Here is a 19,872-nt window from a genome sequence, read left to right on the forward strand (position 1 = left end):
GAAAGACTAAAGCATAGGAAGGTGAAAATGACGTATTTATTCCCTTTAGATTACCTAGAAGGCTGTGCGCCATTGGCCAATGGACCAACACTGGGGCAGCAAGGCTGGGAGTGAGAGTTAGTGCTGGAAGAGATGGTGTCAGTGCTGGGAGGGAGACCAAGAAACAGGCAGAGATTAGCCTGAAAACCTTCCCTTCTCCCCAGTGAAGGGCTCCTGCTGCTTCCAGGGCCTCTCAATTTGGCCTAGGGAGTAAGAGGCTCCTTTAGAACTTGATCTTAGTGGATTTGAGAGCAGCCAGATAAATAAATCCAGGGGTCAGGCTCACCTGCTGCTGCTCTTATGCCTGCCTTCTTGGAAAGACCAGCAGTGGGGGTTGGTGAGATGGCTCAGTGGATAAAAAGGTGCTTGCTGCCAAGCCTGGTGACTTGAGTTCAATCCCCAGATCTCAAACAGTGGAAGGAGAGAATTGACCACTGGTACATTGTGGCATGTGCACCCCTCACCCCATGAAAAATACACATACTAAAAGTGAATATCTAAATGTAACTTCAAAAAATAAAATAAAAAGACTCAACAGTGGTTGCATTTTCCTCTCGTGGGCTGACTGTCGTGTCTGGGGCAGGGACTCATGAGCAAAAGCTCCTGACCTCAGTGGTTCCCTAGGCTGCCACCACCACAGACATCACAGACTCAGGTTGGCATCTCTGGGGCAGGGACTCATGAGCAAAAGCTCCTGACCTCAGTGGTTCCCTAGGCTGCCACCACCACAGACATCACAGACTCAGGTTGGCATCTCTGGGGCAGGGACTCATGAGCAAAAGCTCCTGACCTCAGTGGTTCCCTAGGCTGCCACCACCACAGACATCACAGACTCAGGTTGGCAGTAGTTCCTAATGGCCACAGGGCCATCATGCTAGAAGCCTGAGTTTCCTTCCTTTCCATGTGCACTAGGACCAATAAGGTCAAAATGTATGTCCATCACATAAATGTAAAACCAAGTGAGTGGCAGCGTGGGAGTCACTGAATGTGGGATTAACAGTTACAGAATTCTCTGAGACAAGGGTGTGTCCTTCATGGGGACCAGCCCCTTCAGTTCTGGCTGCGTGACACTTACCTTGTACCAGCTACCTTCCAAATGTTACCATTTCCAGCCAGGCATGGTTGCCTTTAATTTCAGCACTTGAGAGGCAGAGGCTGGCGAATCTCTGTGAGGCCAACCTGGTCTACATAGTGAGTTCCAGGCCAGCTGGAGCTACAGGGAGACCCTGTCTCAAAAAGACCAAAAAACCCCCAAAATTAAATGTTACCATTTCTACATTACAGATGTAGAAGTGTAGGCACAGAGGTGTTAAGTAAGTCACCCAGGATGGCACAGACTACAGGGGAGAGCCATGACTGGCAGGCAACCTGCAAATATCTGCATCCACCCAGCATGTCACAGCCCCTCAACCACCCTGAGACATAGGCCTTGTGATTATTCCCACCACACAGGACAAGAAACCCACCGGATCGCTTTATTTCTTGCAAGCATCGACAAGCATGCCTTTCATATGACAGCTAGGAAGCATTGTGTCCAGCGTGTTCTTTGCCAAGAACACTTAATCCTTACATTCCCTCAGAGGTAAGCTGGGTGAGAATTGAAGCCTTTGACTTTCCTGGCCAGAGGGACTTGGTGCAAAGCCAGCGTTCCTTACCATGGGTTGCAGCTGCCCCCAGCCCATGCTCCAGGGCTTGTGCTCAGGATGGGATGTGGAAGATATACAGGTACCCAGTGTGGGCTACTATGGGACAGACACAGGGGCTGATTCTGGAGCTCTGTAGCCTGAGACTTATTCTCAGTGGTTCTCTGCCTCTTAACTGAAGAATGACCCTGAACGTGTGTTCCAAAATTTGCTGGATGACTGTGTCAAGGAAGGAGGAGGTCGTGTCCCCTACAAGTCTCTACAAGTCCCACTTTCAGCTTTGTACGTTAGTGGGCTCTCTGCCTGCCACACTAGGCTCACCAGCTAATCCGGGGAGTGGCCCCCGAAGGTCCCTAGGGAGGAAGGGCAACTCTGGGCCCTGTCACAGGAGTGTCCCAGCCAGTGACCCTGACCAAGACCCGCAGAGCTTCTCTGTTCATCTATGAAAATGGTGGAGAAAGGCCTGCAGGCCCCATGGCAGGTGACAGCGAGGGTCCCCTGAGGTAAAGGAGGGAGGGCCCCTTTCTAAGCTGTGGAATGTGTGGGGCCTGGGATCAGCAGGGGACTCCAGGGGGAGCTGAGATGCTGAGGCTCAGTTAATGGGGACTTCCCTGGCATGTAAAGGCCGTGGATTCCATCCTCAGCACTGCAAAAGTGAAAGATGGCCCTGTATTACATTATAGCTCTTTGACTCTAGTCTGCTGTCTCACCTTCAGCCAGCAGCCGGTGGTCCTATGGAACACCACTGCTGCACCCCTGAACCCAAGAGAAGGAAGGGACAGGGTCTGCACCTGGTCTTGGGGTCCTTGAGGACCAAGTAGGGGAGATAGTGCTAGACAAAGTACACCGTTTCCACTAGGAAGCTTTCTGGAATTTTCCATCCTTAAAGTACACAGGAGAAAGGCCAATTCATGAGATACACTGTGTGGACACGTCTGTGTGACCACTACCCAGACCAAAACTTGTCACCTCCAGGGATACCATCCTTCTGGCTTCTAACACTAGACGTTAATTTTGTTTCCTTATGGACTTTAAGTAGAATCATATAGCATGCACTTCCTTGCCCCCCCCCTTTTGTTTTTGAGACAGTGTTTCATGTAGCCCAGGCTGGCTTCAAACTCACTATGTTGCCAGGACTGGCCTTGGAATCCTGCTCCTCCTGTCCCAGCCTCCTGCATGGGCAAGCACCCCCATACCTTGTCTAGGGTGGATCCTTTTGGACTGGGCTTCTTTGAGTGAATGAGATCTTTCTGTTGATGTGAGCAGCTGCAGCTTGCTGGTCTCATTGCCACTGATAGGCTGCCACTCTGGGACTTAGTGACAACTTATCTGTTCTGACGATGGGCCTCGTGGGGGAGTCTAGTATGGGTGCTGTTAGGAAGGCTCTAGTGCACATCTCTTGGGAATAAAATTGGAATGACTGAGAATTAAAAAGCCTGATGACCAAGCCTAATGCCTGAGAGATACATCAGGTAGGATTTAAGCAAGCTGTTAGGAAGAACTTCCAGACCCTGAGGGTTGTTGATCAACTGGCCCCAGCTCTCAGAGGAGGAAGCTGTAAAACTTCCTTCTGAGAACAGGAGGTGGAGGCTGGGTTCCAGCTGAATGACCTGGGGACTAGTCCTGGACTCCTTCCTGTCTGGCATTGGTTCCCTCCCCCCTAGTCTAGGGTTTCCAGACCTACTGTACTTCCCCGCAGTGCCCCAGCCATTTGTGAGGGATGAGGCAGGGAGTCTGGAGGATCACCTTCTTACTTGAGCCAAAGTCCTGTGCGCTATCTGCCATATGTAATGTGACTTCGGAAAGTGATATGCTTCCTGAAAAAAATTCTAGCTTGAGGGCTGGAGATTCAACTCTGCTGGTAGAGCACCTTCCTAGCACCCATACAACCCTGGCTTCCAAGATTGGCATGGTGGTACATACCTATAATCCCAGCTCTTGGCAGGTGAAGGCAGGAGGATCAGAAGTTCTAGGTCATCTTGGCTATAGAGTGAATTCTCGGGCTACATGAGATCCCTGTCTCAAAATAAAAAGTCTGAGATTGCCTTCAGTGGGATGGGAAGGGTTAAGCATTTAGTTACAGGAGCAGGTGTGGGTCTCCATGAACTTTCCAAGTTCTTATAGACTGCTATGTAGAGATTCTCTCTACCATGTTGAACCAAACAGTGCCACTCCCGAAACCTGAGGATTGTCAAGGAAGGGCTTGTCTCTGAGGCAGTCTCACTGGTGGTGCTTTGCCCGCTTGCCTCTGGTTTGGGCTGTCTTAAACAGTTCTCTATTGGCTGTTCCTGGGAGATGTCACTTGAGATCGTTTGTGTCCCAGATGCAAACAGTTCCCAGTTTTCCCCATGGGTGTTTGATGTGGGTGGCCTGTGTGTCCCTGTGGAGAGTGGTGACCTTCCCTCCTGTGACTCCTGGCCCAATTTGATGCTGTAGTTTTTCATTTGGTGAGAGACGGGGAACCAACCCAACACACCGAGAGTCTGCCTTGGCATGTAGCTCTGAGTCAACAGCCCTGATAAACAGCCCATTTCCCGAGGCTGCGGGAACAAAGCCTGCGGCTGCTGAAAAGGAATCTGCCTACCCCCCTTCTTCCTGAAACAGCTGTTTATTCTTTTGACAGGAGCTGGAACGAAGCACCTTCCCTTCCTCTGAGCCCTGCCTCCTTCTGTAGGCCGGAGCTCCGTAGAACTCTTGTTCTGCCTTTTGCTTGGAGGGAACACAGCGGACGATGAGGTACGTGCAGTGTTGAAGGGATCCCACCAGTTCTTTATTTGGCTTTCTTTGGTTGGGCCCTTTCCTAGGGCTGTGCCTAGAGTCTTCTACAGGATTCAAGGTGACAGTGTAGGGGCAGTTGGTGAGTCTTGGGGTTGGGGCTGGGCGCTGTGGAAGGACCCAGAAGCATCTTGGGTCTGTACAGCATCTGCCTTAAGTCTGTTGCTTTGGAAAAAGACTTGCTCAGGGTGATTCCTGGACCTGGCACCTAGGAAAAACTGCCACTGAGTCCTGACTTTAGATTTTCTAAAGGAGATTAAGATGGAGACACTGTGAGAACAGGTTACACTGCCTGTGATGGGGTGTGATGGCTGGGGTGGCAGTTGGTTATGGACTTAGTCTGAGATTGCATCTGTATTTATTGTGACCCTCTTTTAAAAATTTTTTATTATTTATCTGTGTGCATGCTTGGGTGTACAGAGCTCAGAAGAGGGCACTGGATCCACTGGAGCTGGAGTTACAGGTGGTTGTGAGCCGCCTGACACAGGTGCTGGGAACTGAACCCGGTGCTCTGCAAGAGTAGCGAGCATCTTAACCACCGAGCTGTCTCTCCTTAATGAAAAACGTAACTGGAAAGAGGTTTCTCTTTCCTTTTCCTCCTCTATTGTATCATGTGTCTCTGCATGGGGAATTTTATGATAAAATGGTCCCTCCTTACCCCAACACCGCCCCTATGCCAAGAACAAGGCCTGGAAGCAGAAAGTCTGACCTTAAAATCCGCTGCTTCTGAGTTTTCTGAGCACTCTCCAGCCAGCTACTCCTTTCCACTCAAGCTCAGGCTCAGGAAGAAGGCAGAGCCACAGTCACCACAGTGACCACTGGCTGTCGAGGTGGAAACAAGGTCACATGAGTGAAGATGCCCTGTGCGAGGCACACACAGGAGGCGCCTTACAAGTGGCAGAGAAAAATCAAACTAGTGGGGCTCCCCAGGTCTCCAAGGCAAAGCTGATTCTGCAGTAGCTCTAGCTGGTGTTTGGAGAGTTTGTTATTGATCACTAATTGGTAGACGTGAGTAACAAAAAGAGATGATGCTCCAGATTTGAGGGATGAGGGCTGTCTGGAGATGCGCCTTCTTGTTCTTTGATGGTTAAAAGGTCTCTGGAGGCCAACTCTCTGGATCAAATCCCAGCCCCACTACTGTAAGGTGAATGCATTGCAAGTTTCTTGACCTTTCTGAGCCCATTTCCTCTCTGTAAAATAGCATTAAAAATAGAGTAATGTTATAGGATTGCCAAGCAGAACTGAAAGACAGCTGGAGACAGTTTAGCCTAGGGCCTGGTCTGGCTAATTCAAGAAAGAAACAAACATTCATAGGTTAAGAAGCTGATTCAATCAGGGGTAAGGGGAATATTTTAAGAAAAAGAATTCAAAGCTGTAAATACAATATTAGATATGAAAGTGAATGTGTAGACTATGAGAAAGGCAAATTACAGCGAGTAAAGAAGGACAAATCCTTCAGACACGACATTCAGAAAACAATATTAAAATGATGGAAAAAGTGGAAATGAGCGAGTTGGGTGTAGCTGCCTGATTCACTTGCTGTATTTTGGCTGCAAAACAGATTTTCTTAAAATTTATTTTTAATTATGTGTGTGAGTGTGGTTGTGTGTGTGGGGGGGTATGGGCACATAAATGCAAGTACCCTCGCAGGCTAGAAGCATAGGATCTCCTGGAGCTGGTGTTTTAGACAGTTGTGAGCTGCCCATTCTGGGTGCTGGGACCCAAACTTGGGTCCTCTGTAAAAGCAGTTCTTCCTTATAAGTGCTGAGCCGTCTTCCAAATCCCAAGGCTGTAAACTCATTGATCACTTCAGTGTTTACATTCTGGTATTCTTTCTTTTCTTCTTAAAATGACATTTATTTATTGTATGTGTGTGCACATGCATAAATGTTTGTATATATGCATGTTCATGGGTACACACATGCCACGGCAGACGTGTGTGGAGGTCAGAGGACAATTTGCAGGAAGGAATCAGTTATGTCTACCCTGAGGGACTTGGAATGGAACTCAGATCACCGGGTTTGGCAGCAAGCACCTTTACATGCCGAGCCATCTTTCTGGACCCTAGTATTGTTTTCAATAGGGAAAAGAAAAACAGACAAAAAAAAAAAATAGGAAAAACACTGATTCATGGTTTAGCAGTGGCTATTGTCTACTCCTGACCATTGGAGACTGCTTTTGGTGCCACAGTTCCTTGTATGTGATGCCCTGTCTGGAATGCGCTGCACAGTTCCTTGCTCAGGGGGCTCCAGGAAGATTCTCAGAGAAAACCATCCTTTGCCGTAGGGGAGCTGGGCCTGTGTACCAGTTGGGGGAGGCACTGCAGGCCAGACCCTTTGTGACCCCTGATCAGGGAGAAGGGCAGGGTGTAGTCTATCTCTTTTTCCTTAGGGCTCCTCCCTGACGGGGAGGATCCTGGGTGCTGCTTAAGGCTCTGGACCCTGGTGGATGAACAAGTGGGGTCAGCTCCTTGCTTCTGCCTCTAGCCCCAGACAGCCACCAGAGTGAGACAGGGATTCCCTCAGGCTCTAGGGGTTTGTTTTCCTGTAGGAAGTGCTTGGGGGCTTCCTACCTCTATTCTAATGGGGATGAGGCCCCAGCTTATGTGGGGACCCTGATACTCAAAACTTCACCAGGCCTGTGAGCCTATGATTTGATCATCCAGTCATGGAAAACATATGGGCCAAAGTGAGCTCTTGTGCCAAAGGGACCTGTTTTGTAAAAAAAAAATGAGATTCTCATTCTTGAGGTTCATTTCTCATTCAGGCCCTGGGTCAATGAGGAAAGCCTGAAGGGAAAAGATAGGTCCCAAGGACCTATCACAGAGGCTGGAGCCAGAGAACTCTGTGCCTCTGGTCTAGGAGGCTAATCCCTGGCTTTCTGCTGGGCTGGGCCTCAGTCCGCTCTACTGCCAGATGTTTGTTGTTGCCACAGGGTACTGGGCACACGTGAGAAGCAGTGAGACTGCTTTGCTACGTCCTTGTCCTAGGTTGGGCACAGTGAAGTTTATGGAAACCCACGTGGGACTTGGACTCTTCTCAGCTGCTCTGTGAAGGCCTGTCAGTGGTCCTGGAGTCCAGGATTTGAACCTCTTTCCCTGAAGAGCATCATATGACTGTAGCTGCTATTTGCAGAACATGTACTGACCTGGTGCCGCGTACGTCTTAGACATGGCCTGCTTCTGTCCTTTCCAGACCTCTGAGGAAGATATTCACACCTCCATATTATACATTAGACAGAGGCTCTGGTTACATCTGGGACCCGCTGAGGTCAGGTTTTCTTTCTTTCTTTCTTTCTTTCTTTCTTTCTTTCTTTCTTTCTTTCTTTCTTTCTTTTGAGACAGGGTCTCCCTGTAGCCCCAGCTCGCTTGGATTTACAATGGAGACCAGGCTAGCCTTGAATTCACAGAGATCTGCCTGCCTCTGCTTCCTGAGTGCTAGGATTAAAGGCATGTGCCACCACTCCTGGCTGAGGGCAGTTTTCTTTTTCTGTTTTTTTTTTTTTAATCTTTTTGAGACAGGGTCTCCCTGTAGCCCCAGCTGGCCTGGAGTTTACTATGTAGACTAGGCTGGCCTTGAACTCTCAGAGATCTACCTCCTCTGCCTCATGCCTGGCTGCGGTCAGAGTTTTCATCCAAGCTAAACACTTTTATAACCAGGGTTATGGGGAGTGGGCAGAGGATGACGTATTGGGCTGGGGATTAGCTCAATGGTGGAGCGCTTGCCTTAGTATGCCTGGTATACTGAGTTCTGTCTCCAGCACCGGAAAGAAAAAAAAAAAGGATGAATTCAACATCCAGTTTGTTATTTTATTGCTTTGTTTGCCTTTGCAACACTGGTCACTACTAGACACTCTGTATCCTGTTGGTTCCTTTGCCTCCCTCTGGAATGGAAACTCTGTGGTGGCCTTGTTTATTGATGTGTCTCTGGTTCCAAGAACCCGCTGGTACATAGTAGCCTAGTTCCACTTTGGTTGATGGATCTGGGGTGGCAGGACTGACATCTGTCAGGACTCTCATGATTGACTTCAATTTCATCCCATTACCCCACAAACACACAGGTTGCACCTACTGGGTACCCCACAGGACTTGTAGCAGCCTGGACCCATCACAATATCTTGACATAGCTGAGGCTTCGTTAGGGCCCTGGCAGTCCTTGGGGAGGAGGAGTGGGTTCCAGGCTGTGGTGGCCGGATCACAGTTAGGGAGGAGAGCTTTTTCTAGGCCAGGAAGTTTGGTTTCTTTGTCAATTGCTTTCACCCTGCCTGTCCCCTGCTCTCCATGATAATGGCTTTTCCAGGGCCTCTGTGCACGCAGCTATCCAGCTGAGAGGTTCACCTTTTCCCCTGATGTGAGATGGAGAAAACAGGATCACCCAGCATTCCCTCCAGAGAGGAATTCTGCTAGGAAGGAGTACTTCTATCTGGCTGGTGTGACTCTGTGAGGCTCTCGAAGGGGTGTGTGTTATTCCACGAGGGTAGGGTGAGGAAGGTGGAGGCTCGCCAGCATGGCTCTGCCTTGTGAAGTGCCACCAGAGTCTGCACATGTCCCAGGGGTAAGGTGAGGATGCTTTCACCTGAGAACCCCCAGAGTCCAGCTCTGCAGGGTTGAGTCTGGGGGTGGCCTGGGAAACTGTCAGAGGATGGAATTAGAGACAAATGAAGGAAGTATTGAGTCAGAGGGTCTTCCAGATGGCAAGAGAGCCTCACACCATCACAGACTGTACAACTGGGGCCAGCTGAGATCATCCGGGGTGGGGTCAGGGGACAGTAGCATTCCACTCTGCCACTTGAAACTGGACCTTAGTATCCAGCAGCTCCTCGTTCTCTGCTTGGTCCCCAACATGAATTTAGAATCAAACTCACTTCTTTTCTGGTAGGGAAGATAGTCACCAATCTTCAGAATGACAGTTCTGAAAATTCTGAGAGTCAAGCAGACAGGAAAAGGACTTTTAGGCCATGTTAGTTGCCAGATGCCTCATTTTTGATCAGAGAGAAATATAAAACTTTTTTAAAAGACTGGTTGCCACCCTGCCAAACCTTCCTTCCCTGGAGACTGGGGTTCCAGATTCTAGGAAGCCTGTTGTGCCCTTCTCTAGCGCTTTACTAAAGGGTGCGGAATTGGCTCGCTCTGACAACTTTCAGTTTGCAAGGCTCTCTCCAGAGTGGTGATTAGACACAGCAAAAGAACAAGTGGTTTCCAACCATCAGTGAAGTCCAGAAAGAAGTGGACTTCAGAGTTGCCTCTGATGTGAATTCCTGAAATATAAAAGAAGCACACACAGCTGCCGGCATGTTCTGGGTGGGGATCAAGAGGTGCACCTACCTGGCGGTCCCTGATGGCAGTCAGTGTGCTCTCCTGTGAGTCTTTGCACGTTGCTGTGTGTGGCGCTTCCAGTTGGGAGATGATTTGCATTTGATCCTTGGCAGGTGGGTTTGGCAGAGCTGAGACACACAGCCAAGGCATGCTCTTGCCTCAACTTGTACAGAGTTCCCAGAAGCACCTGGGGCCTGACTGAGAAAATCAAAGCCCTGCTTTAGAACAGCTCTTAATCAGGCTGAGGCTAGAACAGAGGAGGAAGGCTTTAGACGCCTTCATTTGCATCAATTTGCACTTCTTTATATAACACATTTTTCATTCCAGAACTCTCCTCCTTTCCTTCAAATGTTTGAAGCACTTTTCTAAGTACCAGGCCTCAGTTTGTATCTGTAGATTCTCCCAACAGCCTGAGTTTTAAACACCGGTAATAAAAACTAACATTTTTAAAAAGCATTTATCCTATGTTGGGGCACTGATCTGGAAATCATCACATTTTTTATATTTTGAAAACATAAAATTTTTTTTACTTATTACTTTTTTAAGGATTAAAAAAATTATTTGTATGGCTGATGGGGGTATGTGCACATGAGTGCAGGTGCCTGCAGAGGCCAGAAGAGGATGCTGTATGCCTTGGAAGTGGGGTTACAGGTGTGGACTGCCTGATGTGGGTTCTGGGAACCAGACTTGGGACATCTGCAAGAGCAGTACATGCTTTTAACTGCTGAGTCATCTCTCCAGCCCCTATTTATTAATGAGAGAGAGAGAGAGAGAGAGAGAGAGAGAGAGAGAGGATGTGACTCACATGCTGCAGCACACATGTGGAGGTCAGAGGACAACACTTGGCAACGTGTGTCTTCTTCTAGGGATCAGATCCCCAGGCTTGGCAAGTGCTTGTATCCACCAAGCCATCTCACTGGCCCTTGTTTGTGTTTTGCGACAGTCTTGCTCTGTAGCCCAGGCTGGCCTCAAATTTTCATTCATTCCCCCTGCCTCATGACCATTCCTATTCCCTTTTCCAAACAAGGAAGTCACTTTAATTTTATCTAGTAGAGGTCCCCAATCCCTGAGCTGAAACCCTGAGCCCCAGGTAGGTTGGAATTTTGACTTTGGGGATACAGACTACTTCCCGACTGTGATGCAGCATTCTTGTGTGGCAGCACCATCAAGGAACATTAATGTTTATGAGGGAGATGTTCCAACAGTCTCAGCAGGATCAAGATTGCAAATGGCCTTGTGTTAGTTGAGGTTGTGATGCTGACTAAATTACAAAAAAGTGGTTTTCTGTGATTTTTGGAGTAGTGGATGAGGGCCTAGGAACTGTATAGTTTTTGTATTAAAGTTAGGACTCAAATCCCACCTTACTGCCAAAGCCTCAGATCTTTAGGCTCTCAGACCCTGGACTTACCTATCAGTCTGTTGCAGGGAGTCGTTGAGTTTTATGGAGCCTTATGGAGTTTTATGGAGTTTCTTGGCTCAGGTGGACTCGGCTCAGAGAACTCAGGTCCCAGAAACTCAACAGACATTCAAGTCATTCTGAGCCAGTGACTCCCAGTTTCAATGTCTCATGATTGTGATGAATGAGGAGGTGGGACAGCAGGGGAGCAAGCAAAGCTTCACTGTGGTAGAAAAGCAGCTTCCTGCAAAAGCAAGGGAGGAGACTCAAGATGAGATGTCACCTGGCCCAGCACTTGAGGTTGATTGGCTTAGGCCTGCATGTAAATCAGGCTGAACTGTGTGGGAATTCTCAGGAGTAGAAGGGAGCTCAGGAAAAGCCCCTTGAACAAACTGCCCCAAGGTTCTAGGAGGAACCAGGAGAGTGAGAACTGGTGCTCAGCAGTTTATTTTGGTAAATCAGGGCCTTTAAAAACCCACAGCTTCAGGGCTGGAGAGATGGCTCAGTGGCCGTCCTTAACTCCAGTTCCAGGGGAACCTGACACCCTCTTCTGACTCCACAGCGTTGCACAACACGGGTGCATTCACATACATGCAGGCCATACACTCATGCACATAAAATTAAAATAAATAAAAAAATATAACCCCCCCCCAGCTTCTGAGCTAAACTTACAGAGAATGAACCTTCTTACACAGAACCTGTGCTCCCCAGGACCAGTCCAGCACTCATGTGAGCTAAACTCAGCTAATGTAGAGCGTTTGGGTCCAATCTCTCTATTCCCTGTGTAGATTCCAAAGGGTCTGCTAGTTTACAGAAATTTCCTTCATCTGAGATAGGCATTTGACTTGTGCCTATATAGAGATCACTGAGAAACCAGCTCAGCTGGAGGTCTTTTTTTTCCTATCTAGCTACCTAAAAGAAAAGGAACTAGGGCTGGTGAGATGACTCAGAAGGTAAAGGTGCTTGATGCCAAGCCTACCAGTCTAAGTTCAATCCCTGGGACCCACATGGTAAAAGTTGTCCTTTTCCTTCACACACACACACACACACACACACACACACACACACACACACACTCTAAACAAATGTATTATGTATTGAAGGAGGAGGAGTTGTGTTACTCCTATTCTCTATCAAATCTAGTCCCATGGACATAGACTGACTAAGTTATTTTTGTTGGCAATGAGGCTGGGTACATGTAAGCCTTCTGCATTTGTTGACTGCCAAAATCCCTGGGCTATATACTGCAGGTACCCAGAGGGAAGAGCTGACTGAGGTTCATGTGTGATCTAACTGGTCTGTGTTCTCAGTCTTTGGGCTGCTACCCATCATAGTGATATTGAGAGTTGGAAGTTGGGAGGCCAGAGATGTTTTTGTGGTCAGCAAGAAAGGCAGGGCAGAATGAGTAGCTGAGGATCCACTACTTGGAATTCTTTAGGCAGGTACTGAACTATAGGCCTGGTTTCTAAGTTTCTGGTGCCCTGAGCGATTAAGGCCAGATCCTATTGTTTTGTGGGGTGCATGGGCCAGATAGAGAAGGTGTGCTTCTGGAGTGGCTCATCTGTGAACCAGAGGCATGTTCCTGCCTGAATCTTTTAGAACTCTAGGAGCTGGTGAGTCTTAGGAAGGTTGGTCTCTCCCTAGACAGAAATGTGTCATAAGGTATCAAACATAAGATGTCAAAACGTCATCACATATAGACAGTACTGTGTAAATATACAATAAGCTGCCCCCCTCTTTGGCTGTTAGAATAGTCTGTGAATCTCCCCATTAATGCTGGGGTCCTTACACATGGTCCTCCATCCCTCAGCAGGTAGGCAGGTCCTCTGAGTAAAGCAGGATCTAGTTCTTCTCCCCCTCCAAGGCTCTGGTGCCTCCCAAACCCCTGTGGACATTTCAGAGCTCCGTCCGTTCGGGCTCACCCTCTCCCTACCCACCACCACTCTTTTCTTCTTGCTCAGGTTTTCTGCAGGGGTGGTTTTAGTTTTGGTTTTTGAAGCATTTGCTCCTATCAGCACGTTATTGACGTTATTCCCCAAATCTCATCCCTTTATCATGGCGATTTTTGTCTGGCTTTAATCCTCTGACACTAAGTTACCTGTTTCGTGTATATCTTGCCTTCCCTGATCCCCACAGTGAGGTACTTCCCAGGCTGTGGTTCTCTGCCCGGCACCCCTTCCCTTTCAGCCACGGTCTCATGCAGTGATCTAAAAATACCTAGGTACCTGCTTCTACAGTACCAGTTGTTTGCTTGCTTGTGGGTGTGGTGGGGTGAATTGTGTGAGGCTGGAAGTGGGTGAGGCCTAGATTAGAGAGGTCATTTTTGTCTGTGAGAAGGGACATGCAGGCAGTAGAGTTGGGGAATGGAACGGCTCCCTGAAGTCAGTTGTGGTACATTGTGGTGCTCTGATCAGAGGTAACCGGAGTTTGGTGGAGTCACATTCAGCTACTCCCTCCCTTCCCCTCATCCATGGTGATGGGACTGCACTGGGAGCTTAGCATCTTTCCCAGCACCGGCAGTCTCATCAACTACCTTGGCCTAATTTGCCATGACTGCTTTATGCACTTTAAGGTGGAACATACGCCTCAGCTCTGGTGAATTACCCACAGATGTATCATTTTAGAGAAGATAATGGGCAGAAGCCTTTAAGAGCCAGTTCTCTCTCTGCGTTTCATTCATTTAATATATTTTCCCCTTGTTTTTCCTACAGGAGAAAATAATGAATGTCAAAGGAAAAGTAATTCTGTCGATGCTGGTTGTCTCATCTGTGGTTGTTGTGTTTTGGGAATACATCAACAGGTAATTATGAAATGGTGGAATTAGGTAGATGGGAAGACTGCTGTCTCTGTTTACTGGTGCCAGCCATGTTACCAAGCCGAATTAAAATTTGATGAACTGAACCATAAAATGGAGAATCTACTCTAGCTATATTCCTGAGCCCCAGACAGTCTTTAAAACCACTGGACCTTCTAAGTGACTTCTGGCTGATTATCTTCTTTTCTGCCACATTCCTTGTACCCTGGTCTCTGTAATGGTAGGCTAGACCCAGAGAGAGGTAAAATTAAGCCCAAAATATAATCTCAAGTGATTTGGATGGTCAGATACCAGAACTTTCAAGCCAGGCAGGGAGATACACAGTTGGAATCCCATCACTCATGAGGCAGAGGATCACAAGTTCAGGTCAGCCTAGTCTACATAGTGAGTTCCAGGCTGGCCATAGCTATACAGTGAGACCCTGTCTCAAAAACAAAACAAAAAACCCAAAATGAGAAAAATAACAGAGAAAGAAAAAAGGAAAATTTTCAGATAGGAATTCCATGAAAAAATCTGCCCCAAATCCTATGATCCTAAAATATTTGCAGGATTTAAAAGGAGCAATTCAAGTTGTTGACTTGTGCTACAAAAATACATACTGAGTTACTAGTGATTCATTTGTACCTGACCTGGTGCCTCTGTTTCTGGAGGGTCTAGTGTTTTGGTAGTATAGCGGGAGACGTTTCTCATCAGGGTTCCACAGGCAGCTAAGGCCAAGGCACTTTTGACTTAAGGGGCCCTTTCAGCTTCACAAAATCTAGTGGACAGCTGACTGTACAGGGCTGTCCTGGCACTGTTAACAGTTTCACAGTGAAATGTTTTAGTGGCCCCAGAGCCCTTGCTGGTCACCTCAGCATTTGATTATCTCTTTCTATTCTTTCTAAAGTTGGATGAGCCAGCAGGACTGTCTTGATCACAAAAAAGAGACATCTTTAGGTGCAGGAATAGGAGGGGCAATTTCTCCAAAAGAATACAGAAGCAATTAGGTTCAAGGTATGGCACACATGTAACTGCTTCCAGAGTGTTCTTCTTTCATTCTGACTAGTTAATTTTGAGAAAAAAATGACAAGGTAGAGTGCTAACAACTTAGAAAGTTTGGAAAGTGGGTCTTATGGAGTGAGGAAACTAGTTCTAATAAGAGACGACTCTTTAGTTGTATGTAGGGACACTGAGGGCTCATTTATGCTCTTAGGGACTGAGAAGCATCCTGGCTATACTGTAAACCATACTGGCTGGCTGGTCCTGGGCTACTATTAATCTCCTCTGTGACCTTGAGCAAGTTACTCAACCACTCTGTTCTTCAGTTTCCCTACCTTTAAGAATGGAGGTGATAGGTGTGCTGGATCACAGCTTTAATCCCTGCACTTGAGTGATTGAGGCAGGAGGATCACTGTGAGTTAGAAGCCAGCCTGAACTACAGAGACTGTGTCTTTAACAATCAAAAAAGAAAAAAACAAAACAAAAACCAAAAAAACAAAGCTATAGCTCAGTGGTAAACTACCTGCCAAGCTTGTGTAAGGCGCTAGGGTTCAATCCCTAGTACCACTGAACACAACAAAAAAACCAACATTCCCCACTGCTGCAGCCATCATCATCATCTTAGCGGTTGCAGCTTCTCATAACCACTTACTTACCATAACTCAGAACCACTTACCATAACTTGGTTGGCTTCAATAATAGGAATTTGGTTCCAGAGTGGCCAGAGTCTAAGATCAAGGTGGCATCTCAGCTTATTCCCAGGTGAGGGCTTTCTGCCTGGCTTTCAGACAACCACCATCTTCTTGTTCCCACCTGCGGTGGAGAGGATGCAAGTTATAATAGTTTCCTCTTCTTTTTTAGTTTACTTTTTGAGACAGAGCCTTCCTGTAGCCCCAGCTGGCTTCAGTTTCACAGAGATGTCCCACCTTCTGCTCCCAAGTACTGGGATTAAAGGCATGCACACCAACATGCCCATCTGTTTCCTCTTTTTACAGAGACTTTAAATCCATCATGAGGTCCCATCCTTACACTCCCATCTAAGTCTAATTCTTAGAGCTGCTCTTCCACATGTCATCATATGGGGGCAGGGATCGGCAGGCACATTAGGGGAGGCTACAAACATTCATCACATAATAATCATCAGTGGCTGCATTTGCTCCCGTGGACAAAACGAGACAAGGAGTTTCTAGCAAACAGCAAGAGTGACTCCAGCAATCGGAACTGTCCAAAAGAAGGGCAGATACCCTCCGGGGTTCCTCTCTGGCACTGGAATGCTTCTTTGGATAACCTTCAAGCTCTGAGTCTGAAGTTGATTAGACAACTTTGCTGTTCTGAGTTATAGCCAGAACTGTACCTCTGCTTTTTAATGTTTGTTTTTATTTTATAAGTATGAGTGCTTTGCCTGCATGTATTTAAGTTCACCCATGTGTGCAGTGCCTGTGGAGGCCAGAATAGGGTGTCTGGTCCCTTCGACCTGGATGTATGGACCATGTGAGTGCTGGGAACTGAACCTGCCTCCTCTGCAAGAGCAGCCAGCGCTCTTAACCACTGAGCCATCTCTCTATACCCAACTATATCTGCCGTGGCCACCAATGCGTCCCAGCACTTGGTGTTCAGGACAGCCCAGCAAATATTTATAGAATGACTGAATAGAGGTCATCCCCTGAAGGAGTCAGTGTCCCAGCCTACCTTGCAGGTGTACCAGGACAGCCTCGTTGCCTTCACTGGTTAAAGAAGTGCCTTTGGGGACTGCCTCCATAGACGGGATTCTGTGTGGATATGACCAGGCTTTGTTTTCTAGGGGAGATAATGCAGGATGGCTGGGCTCTGGTGTTTCCGCCCACCAAGGCTTCTTCATTACCAGACACCTGAGAATGTGGTAGGGGAGACCTTCTGCTAGTTGCCAGCTGACTGACTTTGAAAGGAAAAAACAAAACCAAGAAACACCCCAGGAACTGAGATGGTCCTGATAGTCCCAATTCCTCTGGAGAGCATGAAGCAGTGAGTGGGAATTCCCAGCAGTCTCTCTCACTGGTCAAGTCTGAAAGGTGGAAACCTGGGGGGAGCTAAGTGATGACTGGTGCAGAGCCTTTCGAGAATTAAAAGTACCGTGACAATGTTTTATTTCTTGTTTGTTTTCAGCCCAGAAGGGTCTTTCTTGTGGCTATATCACGCAAAGTAAGTGCTTTGAATTCTGGGTGTCTGTTGAATGTCTCCCACACGTGCTCTTGCATCCCCTGAAGTTGAGTCTTTACATGCCAGTCAATGAGAGTGGTCAGGTCAAAGTGAGAGGAGAGGGCAAGGGGGAGGGGGAGGGGGAAGGAGAGAAGGGGAAGGAGGAAGGGAGGGAGAGAGAGAGAGAGAGAGAGAGAGAGAGAGAGAGAGAGAGAGAGAGAGAGAACCCAGGACCTAGGGATCTGGACTGTATTCCTCCGCCCCCCCAAGGCTGGTCTTCATAGAACCATGACGTACATACGTTGCTTACTCTCAATTCTGATCTGGGGACTCTTCACATGATGTCATTTGGGATTCCCTCTTTTCTTCCCAAATAAAGAGTCTGGGAAAGCTGGGTGTTGTGGTGCACACCTGTAGTCCCGGCACTTGGAAGGCTAAGGAAAAAGCTACGTAAGCCTCTATTTTCCTGTCTTTGACATGGTTCCCAGGAAGCTGGTATTACATGCTGGCTTTTTTTTTATCCTTATGTGCTTTGGGAAAAGGGCAAGATGCTCAAACCTACTGAGCCAGTACCTCAGATGTAGAAATGACAATAAAGTTGAAACTTTTATTTGGAATGGTCCAGGTCATGTGAAAATACATAGTTGGGTTACTAAATCAGTGTTTTCTTTGTGTGTGAGCACATGTATCAGTGGGCGTGCTTGCCTGTGTGTGCATGGGTGTAAGCCAGAGGTCAACTTCAGGGCGTCTTCCTCATATTTTGACACAGGGTTGCTCACTAAACCTGGAGCTTGTTAGTTTTGGCTAGATTGGCTGGCCAGCCAGTCCCTGGGATTCTCCTGTCTCTATCTTCCCAGTTAGCGCCAGGATTATAGGTGCATGCCACCATCTATAATTATGTGGGTACTGGGATCCGACTCAGCTCCCCATGCACAGCAAACACTTTACCCACTAGCTATCTCCCCAGCCTCCAATGTTTTCTGATTTTTTTTTTTTTTTTTTGGTCTTTTTGTGACAGGGTCTCCCTGCAGCCCCAGCTGGCTTGGAACTCACCATGTAGACCAGGCTGGCGTTGAACTCACAGAGATCCGCCTGCCTCTGTCTCCCGAGTGCTAGCATTAAAGGTGTGTGCCACCACACCCAGCTCTCAATTTTTTTTTTGTGTGTGTGTGTATATACACATGCATCCACTCTTGCTGCAGTACATGTATGGAGATCAGAGGGCAACTTGCAGGAGTTGGTTCCCTTCTTCCACCATATGGATTCCTGGGATGGAACTCAGGTCATCAGGCTTCGTAGTAAGCACCTTACCTGCTAAGCCATCTCACCGGCCTTTCTTTGGCTATGTCCTATGATTTTTTTTAATATATATTTTTTATTGCATTTTTGTGCATTTCATACCTCTTAGTCATATTTAGACCCCCTCCCTTATCTGTATTTCCACTACATAGACTGCCATAAGATTTCATACATTCTGTCATGTATGTTAAGTCCTACTAAGTCAAGTTTGTGTCCCCAGATGTCCCTCAGAGTGAGTTCATCCACTGGAGCCTGGTCAGCCTATCTAATGTCACTTCTTTAAAGAGACCAACTCTCGGACTGGAGAGATGGCTCACCAGTTAAGAACACTGACTGTTCTTGCAGAAGACCTGGGTTCGAATCCCAGCATCCACATGGCAGCTAACAACTGTCCATAACTCCAGTTCAAGGGGATCTGACAGCCTCTTCTGTCCTTCATGGGCATTGCATGACACGGTGCACTTACCTATATGCAGGCATAACACTCATACACATCAAATAAAAATAGTAAATAAAATATTTTTTTAAAAAAGAGAGAGAGCCAGGTGTGGTGGTACACGCCTTTAATCCCAGCACTTGGGAGGCAAAGGCAAGTGGATCTCTGTGAGTTCAATGCCAGCCTGGTCTACATAGTGAGTTCCAGGACAGCTGGGGCTACAGGGAGACCCTGTCTCAAAAAAGACCAAAAAAAAAAGAGAGAGAGCGAGAGACCAACTGTCCCTCACCCTTACTATAACCAAAATTTTGCACCATCAACCATCTCAAACACTTTCATAAAGCGGATAAGCTTTAAAGCAGAGATTTTTTTTAATTTAAAGTTTACCCAATCTAAATTATTCTTAATCAAGTTTCCTAAGGAATAATTTACAGTAAGATAAAACAGTTCCATGAGTATTAACAGTATGTATACACCATATGCCCCTACCCCAATCAATGTATAGAACATTTCCACCCTAAAGGGTTTTATTTTATTTATTATTTTTATGTGTATGAGTGTATTGCCTGCATGTATGTGAGTCCACCCGTGTTGTGCAATGCCATAGAAGTCAGAAGGGGGATTTGGATTTTCCTGGAACTGGAGTTAAGGATGGTTCGTGGCCACCATGTGGGTGCTGGGAATCGAATCCTGGTCCTCTGCAAGAGCAGTCAGTGCTCTTAACCACTGAGCCATCTCTCCAGCACCCCCACCCCCTTCAAAGATTTAAAACATATTTCTTATCCAGGCATGGTGGAGCATGCCTGTCATCTTAGCTAGAGACAAAAGTGGGAAGGTTGCTGAGTCTTATGAGCTTGAGATTAGTCTGAGAAACATAACAGGGCCCTGTCCCCTCTCTTCACCCTGCAGGAGGTCCGGGTGAGGTGGCCTATGGCTTTAATCCCAGCAGAGGCAGTCAGATCTCTGTTTGAGGCCAGCCTGGTGTACATAGTGAGTTCCAGG

At 47.4% G+C, this 19,872-nt stretch overlaps 1 protein-coding gene across 7 annotated transcripts in view; it reads left to right on the plus strand.

Moving 5' to 3' along the window:
- LOC103734487 (N-acetyllactosaminide alpha-1,3-galactosyltransferase) overlaps positions 1–19,872 on the plus strand; it is a 74,797-nt gene that overhangs the window by 36,309 nt on the left and 18,616 nt on the right. For 4 of the 7 annotated variants that reach the window (XM_017798258.2, XM_008833449.3, XM_029563696.1 and 1 more), the window contains 3 exons: positions 4,306–4,418; positions 13,879–13,967; positions 17,103–17,138. In XM_017798258.2, coding sequence (XP_017653747.1) covers positions 13,888–13,967; positions 17,103–17,138 — 116 coding nt within the window. In that variant the 5' untranslated portion in view covers positions 4,306–4,418; positions 13,879–13,887. Of the gene's footprint in view, positions 1–1,491; positions 1,622–4,305; positions 4,419–13,878; positions 13,968–16,761; positions 16,962–17,102; positions 17,139–19,872 lie in introns of all 7 variants that reach the window. The other 3 variants (XM_029563698.1, XM_029563695.1, XM_017798259.2) reach the window with 3 other exon arrangements.

This window comes from Nannospalax galili, unplaced genomic scaffold (assembly GCF_000622305.1).
Source record: "Nannospalax galili isolate Female #2095 unplaced genomic scaffold, S.galili_v1.0 scaffold34, whole genome shotgun sequence".
In the NCBI taxonomy this organism is placed as follows: Eukaryota; Metazoa; Chordata; class Mammalia; order Rodentia; family Spalacidae; genus Nannospalax; species Nannospalax galili.